At 35.8% G+C, this 14,293-nt stretch overlaps 1 protein-coding gene across 1 annotated transcript in view; it reads left to right on the top strand.

Moving 5' to 3' along the window:
• The window catches only part of OLA1 (Obg like ATPase 1), a 101,846-nt gene that overhangs the window by 53,750 nt on the left and 33,803 nt on the right, over nt 1–14,293 (top strand). Inside the window, exons 6-7 of the mRNA XM_057423866.1 lie at nt 7,877–7,957; nt 8,220–8,317. Of these exons, the coding sequence (XP_057279849.1) occupies nt 7,877–7,957; nt 8,220–8,317 (179 nt within the window). The remainder of the gene's footprint in view (nt 1–7,876; nt 7,958–8,219; nt 8,318–14,293) is intronic.

The raw sequence follows: 14,293 nt of genomic DNA, 5'->3' as shown, positions 1-14,293 counted from the left end.
AAGTTAATACAATATGATATAGTTAAGTGAACATTACTGCAGGATTCTCTTCCATTATCCTTCCCACGTGATTCAGTTCTAATCCTTAGAGACTGAGCCTCTGCAACAGATAGCTATTCCTTTAGCCCTTTGTTAGCGCACTGAATCTCGAATTCTGGCACAAAATAATTCCTAGTGATAATGTTATTGTGATTTATATATCTGACCACAATAATACCATTTGTAGTTGAGTTCACATAGGTTATTGATGTTAGTGATATGAAGACAAGTATCAATGTCCACAGTGTTTGAACTTCCAATATTCAGTTAAAAGTAAAAAATTACAGGTCAGGATCAATGTTCACTGCATTTGAACTTCCACTTTTCAGTTGAAAGGGGTGCTTTTGCAAATCCTGTGATATATCTAAATTCCACTGTGAAAGTCTGTAGGTTTTAAAATAAGATTAGTTTTTTCAAATTAAACGTATTTTATAAGAGCAAAAGTAATTACAGTTCTGAAAAGAACATTTAAAGACTCCTTTTTAGTGTAATGGTACCAGAACCATCTAGTGCATGTTTAACTTGGGAGAGAGGCTTCAAGCTTAGTTTTCTTACTGCGATGGGCAGTGAATTAATAATTGGTACAATGACAACAGGCATAGAGTATAAGTATCTGTTGGTATATAGGTACTATAAGCAGTAAAGAAAAATCTTCTTAATGATGTTTTAAGTAGCTTTAATCCCTTCCTTTCTCCTCCTTTCCATTCAGTATCTTGGTCCTTTCCTGATAATACAGTAACTGTTTGAAACATGGTCTCTTTGTTCATATGAAATGACCGATACAGTGTGAGAGATACAAACAGCAGAGAGCAGGTAGATTCTGTTTCTTCTCGTTACCAGTATATTCTAGGTGAAAACAGGGTGAAAATCTTTCTTCGTACAATATTCTGATGAATGGAATGGTGCAGATCAGAATTCGCTGACCTCGTTCTGCAGGTGCTCACCAGAGTTCTCACGGATGGATGAACTCTTATTTCCTCTAACTGATGATGTCAGTTGGGAATTTTCACCTTTCTTCCATTCCAGGTTGAAGATAAATACAGCGATGAATTGTATTTCCCCCCCCTCCCAGTTTCTTTGGTCTTTTTTTGTGAGGAGAGTTTGAGAGGCCAGTTTGTTCTACTGGAGATAGAAGGAAGGGAGCAGCGTATGCGTACATGTTGACATACATTCTGCCGACGGCTGTTACAATTAGTAACTTAAATGTTAAATCATAGGGAATCAAGAAAATATTTATATTCTTAATGCATATAATTATGCCTAAAATCTTTAGTGGACCATTTACTGTGCTTAATGTGGTATTTAGAGGAAATTAAAGTTCATTCTGGAGAACATTTTGAATGTAACAGGAAAATATTCATGGCAGATGTTTGTGAATTAATTGCTAGTAAAGCCTGACTTAAAAGTACATAATGTGTAACTACACATTTGGATTTTTTTTGGTGTTATCTGTAGACAAAGCAAAGTCAATGCTTCAATATTTTCTGTCAAGGCTGATCTTTTCTGTGTAGATTTGAACAGTGGCTTAAAGTAATTACTTTTGTAAATGATGTCTGTCTTGGTATGTCTAGATCAAGCTATGGTATAATTTTTAAATAGCATATACATATGCCAAAATAACTCCATAATAATTCACGTCTAGAACGAAGGCATTCACGCATGGGATTTATTTGGAATTAAGCATATGTAGACTAACACAGTAAGGAAAGTTTAATGGAACTCTATATGGGAGATGTTTCAATTTACTTTTAAGTGCAATTTACGTGTTCTGAATTTCTGAATGCTAGAAATAATCACCTGTCGATAGATTGCATTCTGTATTCTTGCTTGCTTTTTTCTTTGAGAAGCTACTGGTGGTAATACCATTTTATGTATAATGCCTTAGAACCTAACCCCAAGGATGACCCACACAAGAGAATTTCAGGATTATTGACATGAATTACATTGCCTGGAATGCTTGTAGGATGTTTTGGATGGAAGTACTTGCTGTGGTTCATAAACATTATTGGCATCTAGCTCTGAGTAAATCTTATATCATGTACAGCTTGTACTGGCTCTGTTAGAAGGTATTGAAGAAAGAATACACTTGTCCTAAATCCATTACTTTTCCCATTGTATTTTTATTAAAGTCAGTGAGCAAGGGAATTGTAAGAGATTAGACATTGTTTTATACCACAGAGGAGCTCATTGTCACTCCAGTTGATGTAGTACCTGACTTGTTCTCTTTCTTGCACCCAGCTGCTACAGCTTATTTAAGCACTTAACACAACTGAAAAACATGACCTAGCCTTTTTTTTTTTAACTGTAAAATTTGTCTTAATTGTCATTTAAAAAAAACACTGTCTCAAACCATTGTTTTTACAATAAATTCTTACTTTGTCATTTTAACCTCACTCTTTTAAAACACCAGAAACCTCCAGGAAATGCAGAGAGCTGAAGCTATGCTAAATAGAACTGAAAAAGATTTCCAAGGAAAGTGATGGATGGCAGGACGGTGGGCACGGTGCACGCCATACACCTTCCGTTAACAAAGAAATTGGTGTGCACACAATGAATTGGTTTTGGTGCAGCACAGTTGAAATAGTTACGAGTACTCTTTATGTCAAATAGCAGAGCTCTCTATCTGTATCTGGAAAACCATCATAGCCATTTTGAAGGCCAGACAGAATACTAATTATTACCTAGTTTGATCTCTTGCATATCCAAGTTTAATTCTCACAACTGTAGTAAAAATAGAATGCATCCCGGGGTGGGAGGGGGAATTAACCTTCAGTTAAATATTTTTAGCTAAATTTGTGCATAAGCTGTGCCAGTGATTACTTATCTTTACTGTTAGAAATAAGACACAGCTTTAGTTTGTCAAGCTTTAACTTTTAGCCAGTTCATTTCTGTATGCTAGTGTGAAAAGCCCTGTACTAAGTGAGATTTTTGTTAATTGTATATCTGTCTGAATGCAATAAGAATAAAATCGTAGGATTTAAGCTGTCTTCATATTTAAGCACTTTTTCAAAACCTATTTTTCTCCAGTTTTTCCGTATTTCAGCAGAGACAAGTGTAGAATTACTCAAATTGAACATTAGGCATCAAAGATTGTACTAGTCTTTTAATTACAGTACAGTTCATTTGCTTGTGACTCTCAAGTCTTCTCAGTCACTCTCAGAAAGGGTACCTAGTAAATACTGTATCTGTGCTTCCATGTCTCCCACCCAGCAAGTGTATGAACTTGAATTTTTTTATAGTGAAAAACATTGTTTGCTTTTACTGTCTGTCCAGTAGTTCTGGTCACTAGGTACATGATTCATATTCTTAGTAATTTACTATTCTCAAGTCTGTGTCATTAACACAGTCCTTTTTTTTAGGCTGTTGATGAAAGATGATAACTAGTGAAATGGAAATAATTTGTCTGGAGTGATACCAAAAACATGCTCATTGGATGTTTTATTTGCATTTACATTCCAAGACCTGCCGGTTAGGTAGTGTTCACTCCCTTTAGTGTATGCAGTGTTTTTTGAATTAAATACCTTATGTCATTGAGTCAGATTTCTTAGGGAAGTCTGAATATATTAATTACACACTACTCCTTTCATTATTGGTATGCCATGGCATGGACTTCTGTATGAAACGTGAGAGGCTAAAAGCTACAGGTAACATTTTAGGGTCTCCTTATAGCTGTTCTGAGGAGCAGAGCAGTGAAAATGATAGAATTTTTGTCAATTGAAACATTTTAAGAAAGAATATTCAACTGCTTTTGATGTGTTTATAGGGAGCAAGTAATTTATTACAGCTTGAAAGTTTTGAAGGGAATGAATAAGGTGATGAGAAACACTCCATACTTCCCCTCCACCACAGGAGGTGTTTCTGGGGAGAAAGCCTGCTGTACTCACAGTTGCTCTCTGTAGTAGCAGAGACTTTTGCACTGCCTGTAGGATCACAGAGAATTCACTTGCACTTTGAAGTGTGAAGTGATAATCCTCGCAACTGCTTACTTCTTTATTAAATTTGCAGAGGTTAATTACATGCCCTGCTAATTTACAACAAAAACATCACAATTCTCTGATGCCAAGTAGGCAAGTGAGTTTTCCAAGCTTCAGTTTAGTCCCTCATGCTGTAAGCAGAATTTGGCATTGGCACACATTATTACTATCATCCATCCAGAGAGTATATTAATGTATGCACATTTTCCTACACAGTAGTGTCTCATGAGCATATCGTGATAAATCTCCTAAATGCAATTTAAATGTATTTCTTTAGAGTTATTTTATACTGTTGGGACTTACTGTTAAGTCCTACTTGGCATTTGTGGGTTGACTACTTGCTGCCTTTGGAAAATGAGAGCAGGACAGAAATTAAAATCACCGTATTGCATATGGCTAAATTACTAAGTTTTCACATGTGTTAAATATATTGCCAAGGATATAGTCAGAAGTTAACTGATGTTTAAAACAATGGTATTTGATATTCATGAAGTTTGCTGTATTTCATATGACTTGACAACTATAAATTGGATTTTGGAGGTGGTTTTGATGGCTTTCTAAATGGTTCTTGCTATAATGTTGCTAGCTGAAAAACAGAATAAGAATAACTCTCTCATCAAACAAGGAGAAATGGATCATACTGCTGTTGACAGATTGACCTCAATGTGTGCTACTGGGGAGGCCATATCTAATGAAACAAAGTAGATCATTGCTCTGTATTCTGTTATTAAGCATCTCGGAGTTAACTAGATAGCAATTAAATGTGTTTAAATTACTGTTACAGTGATAGTGAAGATTAAAGGTCAGTTCATACTCTTTCATCAGGCCTAAACAGAATTAATTAATAAAACAAAAAATGGTGCTATATGAGATAGAGCCTTAAAATGTCCTTTTTGCTTTTTTGGTGTTTGCTTGGAGTGTTGGGGCAGCTGAGTGAAAAAGAAATATGTGGAAATAGTTGTCTTTCTTCATATTGTCATTAGTATTTAATTTTGAAGAGGTCACATTAAATCCCATTTAAATGGGGCACCACCATTGATGCAGGGGAATTTGTCCCGTTCCCCCCCCCCCCCTTTTTTTTTTGTGTTTCTAAACTGTCTGTCTTACCTTATGCATGGTACGCCTGCCCAGATAGTCTGTCAGTTTCTTTGTGTCTTACTGCCCCACCAGCTTCAGACATAAGTGCTGTATTTTCCTTTACTTTTCCATCCTTTTAGCTAAAGAATGTTTTCCAATAAGTGCTGTATTTTCCTTTACTCTTCCATCCTTTTAGCTAAAGAATGTTTTCCAATACTTTGCCACCTTCTCTGTAAATCCAACGTGCAAGTATTCAGCTGTCAGGTCTCCTCAACGTATTCAGTTGGTCAGCTTTTCCTGACAAAGTTAGCCATGTTATTGCTCCTTTAGGACAACAGTTTCAAACAGCATCAAGTCAGGTACGTAAATGAGAGCTCTGAGGAATCAGGTCTGTGCCAAAATGGGTTTAGATGTGTCTCTGTAGTAGGTGAATGAATGTGGAGGAGAAATTCTGATGGGCAGCTAAGTGCTTAGCTAGGCTTAGAAAGAGCAAACTTTATTTGCTGCATCGATGCTTGAAATTTCTGGAGGTTCTGCGTTATGTAGCTGCAGTTGCAGTGTGATTAAAAAACATTTCCTTGTTGTTTAAACCTAAAAGATTGGCTTTGATAACTTTTATGTGGGTTTTTTAATATCAATGTTTTATCGACTCCGATTTATATACAATAGTATGTTGCTGTTGGGGGAGAGCTGTAATGCTGAAAGCCATGTGGCAGGCACCTACAGAATTGGTTTAAAACCCAAAATAGTGTGTAATTGGAATTCCTTCAGTGCTGAACAGGAATCCTGAAGATTGTGTTGATTTTTACATATCTATTTAAACAAAAGCAGGGGATAAAGATCTTCAGTGAAAAGCACCTATTGGTAGAATTGCTTCCCTTATCTTGTTTGTACTGATTAATTAAAAAAATAAAAAGCACATAGAGTTAAAGATAAGATGTTACCACTGTTTTCTTCCTTGTGTGTAATCTTGTTGCATGTCTCTACATAAGCTGTTCTGGCCACTCATCATAGTAACCAGCTGGGCCATTTCACCTGCTGGAGCCATTAAAGAGGACTCTCTCCCCCTAGATTAATCCCCTCCGACATTAGTTTTTTGCTCTGACAACTGGAGCAGGCATTCAGAATTTGCAGGTGGCCAGTGTGACGCACATAATTGCCTACAATTTTAGGCAATGAATAAAAATGGTCTACATTACTTGTCAAAGGTTGTATATGCAGTGCCAAGTGAGATCTATGGGAAGCCTTTTAGGGTTTAAAGAACAGTTAATAGCAAAGCTGCACAGTGCTTTTTTAATCATAATGCATTTGTAATATAGCACTTTGATCTTCTCCTTGTAGGAAATGGTGTTATATTAGCCACTTTTAAACATTTATGAGTGAAATTCAGTTATAGGAGAGTAAAAGTGATTATTCTTAGGCAGAACATGTTAGATTTCATTAAAAGTTTTAGCTTGCCCCTTCCTTGTTAAAATCTGTGGGGAGTCCTGTTCCTGGAGGGTTTCAAATCAGGATCTGAAGATTTAGAAGAGCTTTTTCTCTTTTTTTTTTTTTTTTTTTACTTTTCTTTTTTTTTTCTTCACTAAAGCAACTGCAAGACTAGAAAAGACTGTAGTAAATACTGATGTTATTTGTGGTTGTTTATAAATGTACTTCAACCACAAAGCGTTAAGTGCAAAAAATATTGTGCTCTCAGCGGCTTAGGGAATGTTTCCTTGTATTTTAAGGATCTTAATTCTCACTTGCATCAATTATAACCTAACAAATGCATTATTTAAAGCATGATCATAAATTATCTACAACAAAAAATAGGCAACTCTAAAATGTACTAGTCCTAGAAGAGCCGAGTTTGACCTTTCAGACCCAAGAGCCTTTTATTAACACCTGCCTGTAAGGAGAACCGTGCCACACGCAGCTTTCGGATTCACGACCACAAAACTGATGAGGAAAGGCTTGAAGGGTTCAGTTTGTGTCACTTGCTGTTTGCCGTTTCCATTTCACAGATGATTAATCTTTCTGTGAAGAAAGGCCAGAGAAACAAAGCACATTGGGCTCTTCCTGCAGTTACTCCTTCTGAATGCACACTAGCTTGCTAACTAAAAGGCCTTTAGATTTCCTGCCGAGAGAGATGTTCTGAAAGTGAATGCAGCTGGTTGGAGGTCACCAGTGCAAGGCTCTTGCCATTGTGTAATGGAGGCTTTGGCAGGTTTCATTTTGGGGGGGAGGGAGAAGGTGTTGGCGAAAAATTAATGTGGAATAAAAAGGGCTTTGGCCATTTGAATTAATTTCTTGAAGGGTGGATCATCAATAATAGGCTCAATTTCTTTTGCTCACAATTTAAAAAAAAAAAGATATTTGCTGTGGTTTTTCCCACCTATTCCCTTTTCTTAATGGCATGTTTATATTGTATGTGGTCTCTCCCGCTGGATGCTGAAATGTTGCGTCTTACTGAGTTTGAAAAGCAATCTAAAATGTACTGATTTTTACATAGATTTTATGAGCGCTGCTAATTTTTGTGGTGGCAAGAGATGATCCTTGAGCGTTGGGCATTTAACTTCCTAATTATAGGATTTGTATCACTTTAATAATCGATATTGCTCTTTAGAGACATAAAGCAGCAATTTCTATTTTTGTGGGAGAGTAAAAATTTGTTTTTAAAAGGTATATCCTAATTTTAAACTTGTGTGTATGTTTTCATTCTTAATATATACATGCCTTGTATATGGAAGAGAATGGTCTGATATCCAGCTGAGTTTTTGACTTTGTTTTTTCTTGATCTTGCATAGGATGTAATGTGCAAAATCAAGACATGGGTAATAGATGAAAAGAAAGCTGTCCGCTTCTATCATGATTGGAATGACAAAGAGGTAGGCTATAAACATTATCCCATGCATTAACTAATTTTGCTACCTGTTACTGTCTTTTAAAAAGTTGTTTTGTTTTTCAATTTCATATTCATAGTACAGTGAATGTTAAATTTATCAGCTGATTCTGTGTTTGTCAGTGGTCTATAGATTATGCTTTAATTCTGTTGCCTTTTCAGACATGCCATGAGGAAAATGGTCATAAAATTAATTCAAGTTGGTATAACCTGTTCTTAAAATTCTCCCCCTGTATTTTCACTTCTAGATTGATGTTTTGAACAAACATTTGTTTTTTACATCAAAACCTATGATCTACTTGGTTAACCTCTCTGAAAAAGACTACGTAAGGAAGAAAAACAAATGGTGAGTATGTTCAGGTTATATATCTAAATTTATGTTTCTATTTCACATTTTTTCAATGGTGATGATTTCCTTGCGATGAAAATCACCAAGGATATTAATTAAAACAGGAATAAAAACTAATGTTGCACTTTTGTTACTTGTTATGCTCCCACTGGCATGTTGCTTGAGTGCAACAATGAATGCCAAAGGACTAAAGCTATGCAAGCTGCAGAGAGATCTTTCAAACTGTGGCAACATTGCGCATTTTAACAGTACTGTTCTGTTTGCAGTTGGGTGCCTGGCTTCCTTGCCACTGCTTGCACTTTACTTATGGTTTACAGGCCTGTTTTGATGGTCTTTAATGCTATGAACAGCACAGGTTTTAGTCAAGTACTTCTGACATCAATATTATGACTTAAGTACATGATGGTTACAGAATCAACCTATCAGACATTCAGTGAACTGGATGAAGATCAGTCCCAACATGGTAGACATGTGGTGGGAATCCACTGTTGAGAAGTACAGCATTTAGCTTGTCACTGGAAACTCTAGATGGGATAAATACTTGATTTATGGAGGAGGGAACAGATTAGTGTATGATGAAGAAGAATCTAGAGCCATGCATTTAGTTAAAAAGAAACAACCAAAAAACCAACAAGCAAACAACATACCTTTTCTTAGTAATCAGATCTTTAAGCACTGTACTTGTGAGATACTTTGAAAATGTATAAATGTATGTTTGTGAACAGATATATGCATGTAACTCATCCGAACAAATCAAAAGTATCTAAAGCGGAATATCTGAATTCTCCTAAAGTACACCCTCTGTTTCTCCCTGTACTTCATTAAGTACTTAGATGCACATGGTTTCAATTTTCCATTAAAAATTCTCATTTCCATATGATATCAAAGAGTGAGAAGGCTTTAAACTGAAAAATAAACATTCATAGACTGGAAGCCAAAACAATAATTAATGTCAGATGGTTAACTCCAATAAATCATTAGAATAAATTCTGTGAAATTACTGCAACTAAAACTGTCCTTTTGATACTCCAAGACATTTTGTGTTAGTATTAAAGAACAAAATTTAACCTATTTAATAGCAAACCCTCTCAGCCTCTAAAAGACAGACTTTGGAATAAACTTGATCATCAGTGTAATAATGTAAGCTTTTCATATTTAGCCAAATTGTATCATTTTAAATGAATTTGCTCTGTCTTTGAATATTTTTTGGGTAGGATGATTTAAACATTGAAAGTGGTTCTACCCAAGAAAAGTCTTTAAAAAATCAGGACAGTAGTATTTGCTCTGTTATTGTCAGTGGTATTTTTTTCCAAGTACAAATCTTGAGGTTTCCTAAGGTTTGCTATAACACGACAAGTACAGATAAGGAAGTTTATGTGAAAATGGATGAGTCCGTTTCCCTGTTCAAAAAAAGGATCCTCGCACCTGTATTTGGATGATTACAGGTAGAGTTCACTGGCTCTAATTGTACAGTAAATACCATTTCCCAGACCCTAATGGTAGACAGACTACTTAGGAGACGCCAGTCTGTGATTTAGCTGTCGCCAGTCACCCCATGTTTTTTGTGAGACTAGTTGTAATGATGACATAGTTAAACCCAATTGAAAGCAAATCTTTGTTTAAATTGCAATTTTTAATTTGTAGAAAATCAGATGTTTGAGTTGAGAAGTCATATAGTGAAATGGTTTAACTGTTTCTATTACAATTAATGATTTAGTTTTTAAAAAGTATACCCAGATCTCATGGATATGAGTGTAATTGTAGCTGAAAGATCAAAGCCTGGGTAGCTGAGTGATGTTCCAGAAGAGAATTTACCACATAGCCATTTTCAGTACAGTTTCTGCCTCCTGCTGTTCCTATTTTCCCTCAAGCTAGCCATTGACTACCCCCTGTGCATCCCTGCTCGTAAAAAATGATTGAGGAAGTATTTGTCATGTATTTATGAGTGGGAAACATTGTGTGATAGGGAAAGGCATCTACTAGAACCAGAAAGATTGCCATTTTCTTTCATTCAGCCACTCTGCCACAGCTTTAAATCCTCTGTTTATGCAACATAGCTTTTATATTTAAGAGCAGAATAAATGTTTTCTATGAAGGATGCTAACGGTAGGCTTTTGTCATTTGTGTGGTGCAAGCAGATGTAAATGATTAGAATATATTGTACTGTTAGATGCCACTTTGTGATTTTTATTATTATTTTGAGGGGTAGAGGTTCATATTTGAAATGCAAGCCACATTTAAACTAGTCATTCAAGTTGGAAAAGTTTATTTCTGAGCTTAATTCTTAATATTGCTATAACAAAAGTAAGGTTAATGCAGGAAACGCTCAGCAGTAAAATGTTTTCATAAGACTTCTATAACTATAAAGTGTTTAAAGCAGCAAGTGAGAGGAGGGGCTTTCTGATTGCATGTAGAGAGGAAAACTAAAATTGTCTTTGTTTTACTGGGTCACTCTTTTCAGAATTAATGAACATTTTAATTGTTAGTTAAAACACACTTACATTTAAGTGCTAACATGTTATTTTTCAATCCAAGAAAAGAAGAAAACACTGTGAAAGATAGGACTATTGTGTGTTTGAGTAGGTGTATTGACCTTTTGAAAGATGTAAAAACTGGAATGGCTCCAAGCAGTTACTTGCTGGTTTTAACAATGTTGAATTAGTCATTCAGTTGATTTATGATTAAGACCTAGCCCCTGAAGAGAAGCTGACATGGCAGCTGTGTTAGTCGCACTTGTGTTATGATCAGATGACAGTAATCATGATGTTGTATGGGGGAATCCACTGAAACCATTCTTACTGCATATTGCTGTGCTCTAAATGAATACTTAAGCCCTTCTTTTAATAATTCCTAATGGTTTTTATATGGATCTAATACCTTAACATGGTATACAGGTATTTGAGTTTTACCATGAAACTATTCTAAATAAGCCTGCTAATTTTCTGTTAAAACTACTTTCTGAGTCACAGGACGTCAGATAAATCCAGGACATGAGATTTATCAGCCCTTCACCTAACTAGAAGTTTACCTTTTAGTCTTGCTAGAGAGGGTGCTTTTAGCAGGTCATTTTATGGATTCCAATTATGAAATATATTGAGCTAATTAAAGAGCCAATGTAGTGGACCATGCTTGGCATAGTTTGGTTCAGTATTTTTAACTTACTCTTGGCAGTGAGCACTAGGAATACTGTAGGTATCAAAACTGCATAGACTGATCTTTTAACTTCTCAAGTCTAAAGTAGTGAATTTTTTCATCCTATGCAGGCTGTCATTCGAAGAGCTGATTATGCTGCTAAAGTTTTTCTAGTATCTATAAGATCATAACTAAGTTGTCTGAGACTTGTTACAGTTTTTTTTAAACATTGTTTTCTCCAATATAACTCAGGCTTTTTGAGTACCCAGATGTGTGTGAATGTTACTTTCAAGGGGTTGTTTCTCAAAATGTTATAGTAGACATTCTGTTAACAAAAATAAGTTGGGTGTTGATGGGACAGGGTACCTTTTGAAGTATCTTACTCCTGTGTATTTAAAAATGTGGCATGTATGCTATAATAAGTAACCTTTTCCCTGTTAATTTTTATAGCATCTTCTAACAGAAGAGGCATAATTAGGTCAGATGAAAGGTCTGTCTTTTCTGGTGTCATGTTTCTGACAGGCCACTAACAGATGTCCAGGGAAGATTATAGGAACAGATTAAGCAAAGAGAGTGTATGCATCCAGCTTCTTGCAATCTGTTATTGTGGAGCTGACTATGCTAGATACAATATACTTGTGGTTAATAATTTTTGACTGATTTTTATTCTATGAATTTAGCCATTGACCTTTTGAACTCAAGTATACTTTTGGCATCCCAATATCCTGGAGCAGTGATTTCCATAGTTTAACTAAGTGCTATATGGAGAAGTACTTCCTTATGCTTGTTTTGGATCTGCCACATCATAATTTCATTTGATGCTCCTTAGATCTTGTAGTATGAGGAGGAATAATCCTTTTCTAGCCATCTTTTCCATATTGCTTCAGATGTTCCAACTATTAAAAAAAAGGGGGGGGGGGGGGGAATTTGACATGAAGAAAGAAATATCAAGGGTAAAGTACAAAGAAGACTCAATAGGCTTGAGTATCAATCTGTTTCACTTTGTCTTTCACTTTAGTTAGGAAAGTAAGTTATTATCTGGTGGTAAATGGAGACTTGGTGTTCTTGGTTTTATTTCTGTGGGTACGTGCCCAGTGGTAGAATAGATCTAATAGTTGTGTGTTTATCATCTGAGCAAAAGACCAAGGCGATGCCATGTGCTGTTAGAGCAAGAGGATGGTAAGAGAATATCCTCTATCCAGAAGGTTTTCATGGCTTCAGTTCACCAAAGAAACTCAACAACAAAAAGCCCCTCTGCTTCCAAACCTCCCTTTCCACCCTTAATTTATTTCTGATTTTAGAAAAGTCCTGGAGGTGCTGGTTTTGCACAGACTCTTCTTAAATCGGTTCACAATAAATGTTTCATCTGTATTTAAGAAAAAAAAAAAACAAGGCTGAAAGTTCTTCCTTACCATTTTACCTGCATTTTGGTTTGAGACCCCTCAAGAAAACATTTTAAAAGCAAAGATTAATGGAAATGCTAATATTAATGCACCTTGAAGCAAAAGATGACTTAACAAGTAGTATAAGGAGATGTATATTAAAGAATCATAGTAAATAAAATCACAGGAAATAAGGGAAGGAACAGCTGCAGGCCAGATCCATCTCAGTTACAACTAGAGATATGGTGACGCAATGGAAGTGTGAAATATCTCCATCTTAGTCCAGCAGAAACACAGCTCCTTGCACTGTCCGAGTTTCAGCCCTTTTCAAATGCTGTCTGAAATAGATGAACTTTGCAACTTTTGCTAAAACAAAAAAAATCCTTATTTGGACCAAATACCTAAAAGTCACCCCCCTTCTAAAAGGAGGGATGCTGCTGTTAATGGAGCTCTGCAGAGACACAGAATTGTATCATTTAGAGCAAACAGTTATTTGGAAATACAGGGTATTAGTCATGTAGCAAGACACCTATGTGAGAGCAGAATGCAGCTTGTGAATTACATTTATTTTCTGAATTACATTAAGTGTATATTTAAGTATCCTATGGGTCACAGTCATTGGATATTTAGGCAGATAAATTTTGTAAATATATTTGAGAGTGTATTTGATGTAGGATTCTTTAAATCGTAAGTTGTAATGCCATTGTGGTATTGAGATGTTTTCTTGACATAGCTGCTTAATGATTTTAATGCTGTCTTCTGTGCTGACAGATTTGGAAAATTATATTTTTTAAAACATGTTGCATTTCTTGCCCCTGCCTTACAACTGAAATGTTTTTAATAAATATTAAAATATATTATCTGTGTGTAAACAGAGTTTTGCATGCACAAGTTGTGAAGTCAGATACTCAAAGTTAACAAGATCCAGAATTCAGGCTTCCTGTTGCATCTTAAGCCTGATTGAGAGTACTGTACAGCTCAAGTTGTTTTAACTAGAAGATGGCATATGTTTTCCATAAGAACTTACCTACTGTAGTAGGGGATAGTGCACGCTGTTTAATAAACAGTTATTGTGTCTTATACAAATTAATGAATGCAAATTAATTTATCATCTATCAACCTAATAGCAGTCTCTTTTGTTTGCAGTACCTTTGCCTGACATTGCCAGTTGGCTTCATGTAGTATTCTGTCTTAACCAATTCCAGTGATTTTCATTCAGTTGTTGTGTCTATCCCAGACTTTCTTCTCCACCTTTTTCCTAGCTGACGTGTTCTCCATGAGTCTTTGCCAAATTGTCTCTCCCTCATCCCTGGTTTTATCCCATTCTTGCTGGCTTAGTTCCAGTCCAGTCCTTTGGTCTGGATGGTTTCTTTCACCAGACTTCCTGCTTTGCTTTCTTTTGCCTCCCCTTCTGGAGTCCCCCATCTGTTTGAATGTGAATGCGTATTGTTTGGGTAAC

Source organism: Pezoporus wallicus, unplaced genomic scaffold (genome assembly GCF_028554395.1).
Source record: "Pezoporus wallicus isolate ANWC-B61680 ecotype Strahan unplaced genomic scaffold, APGP_CSIRO_Pwel_v1 contig_1181, whole genome shotgun sequence".
Classification (NCBI taxonomy): Eukaryota; Metazoa; Chordata; class Aves; order Psittaciformes; family Psittacidae; genus Pezoporus; species Pezoporus wallicus.
Note: the sequence above shows the minus strand (reverse complement) of the source record. Positions and strands in the feature narration are given on the sequence as shown.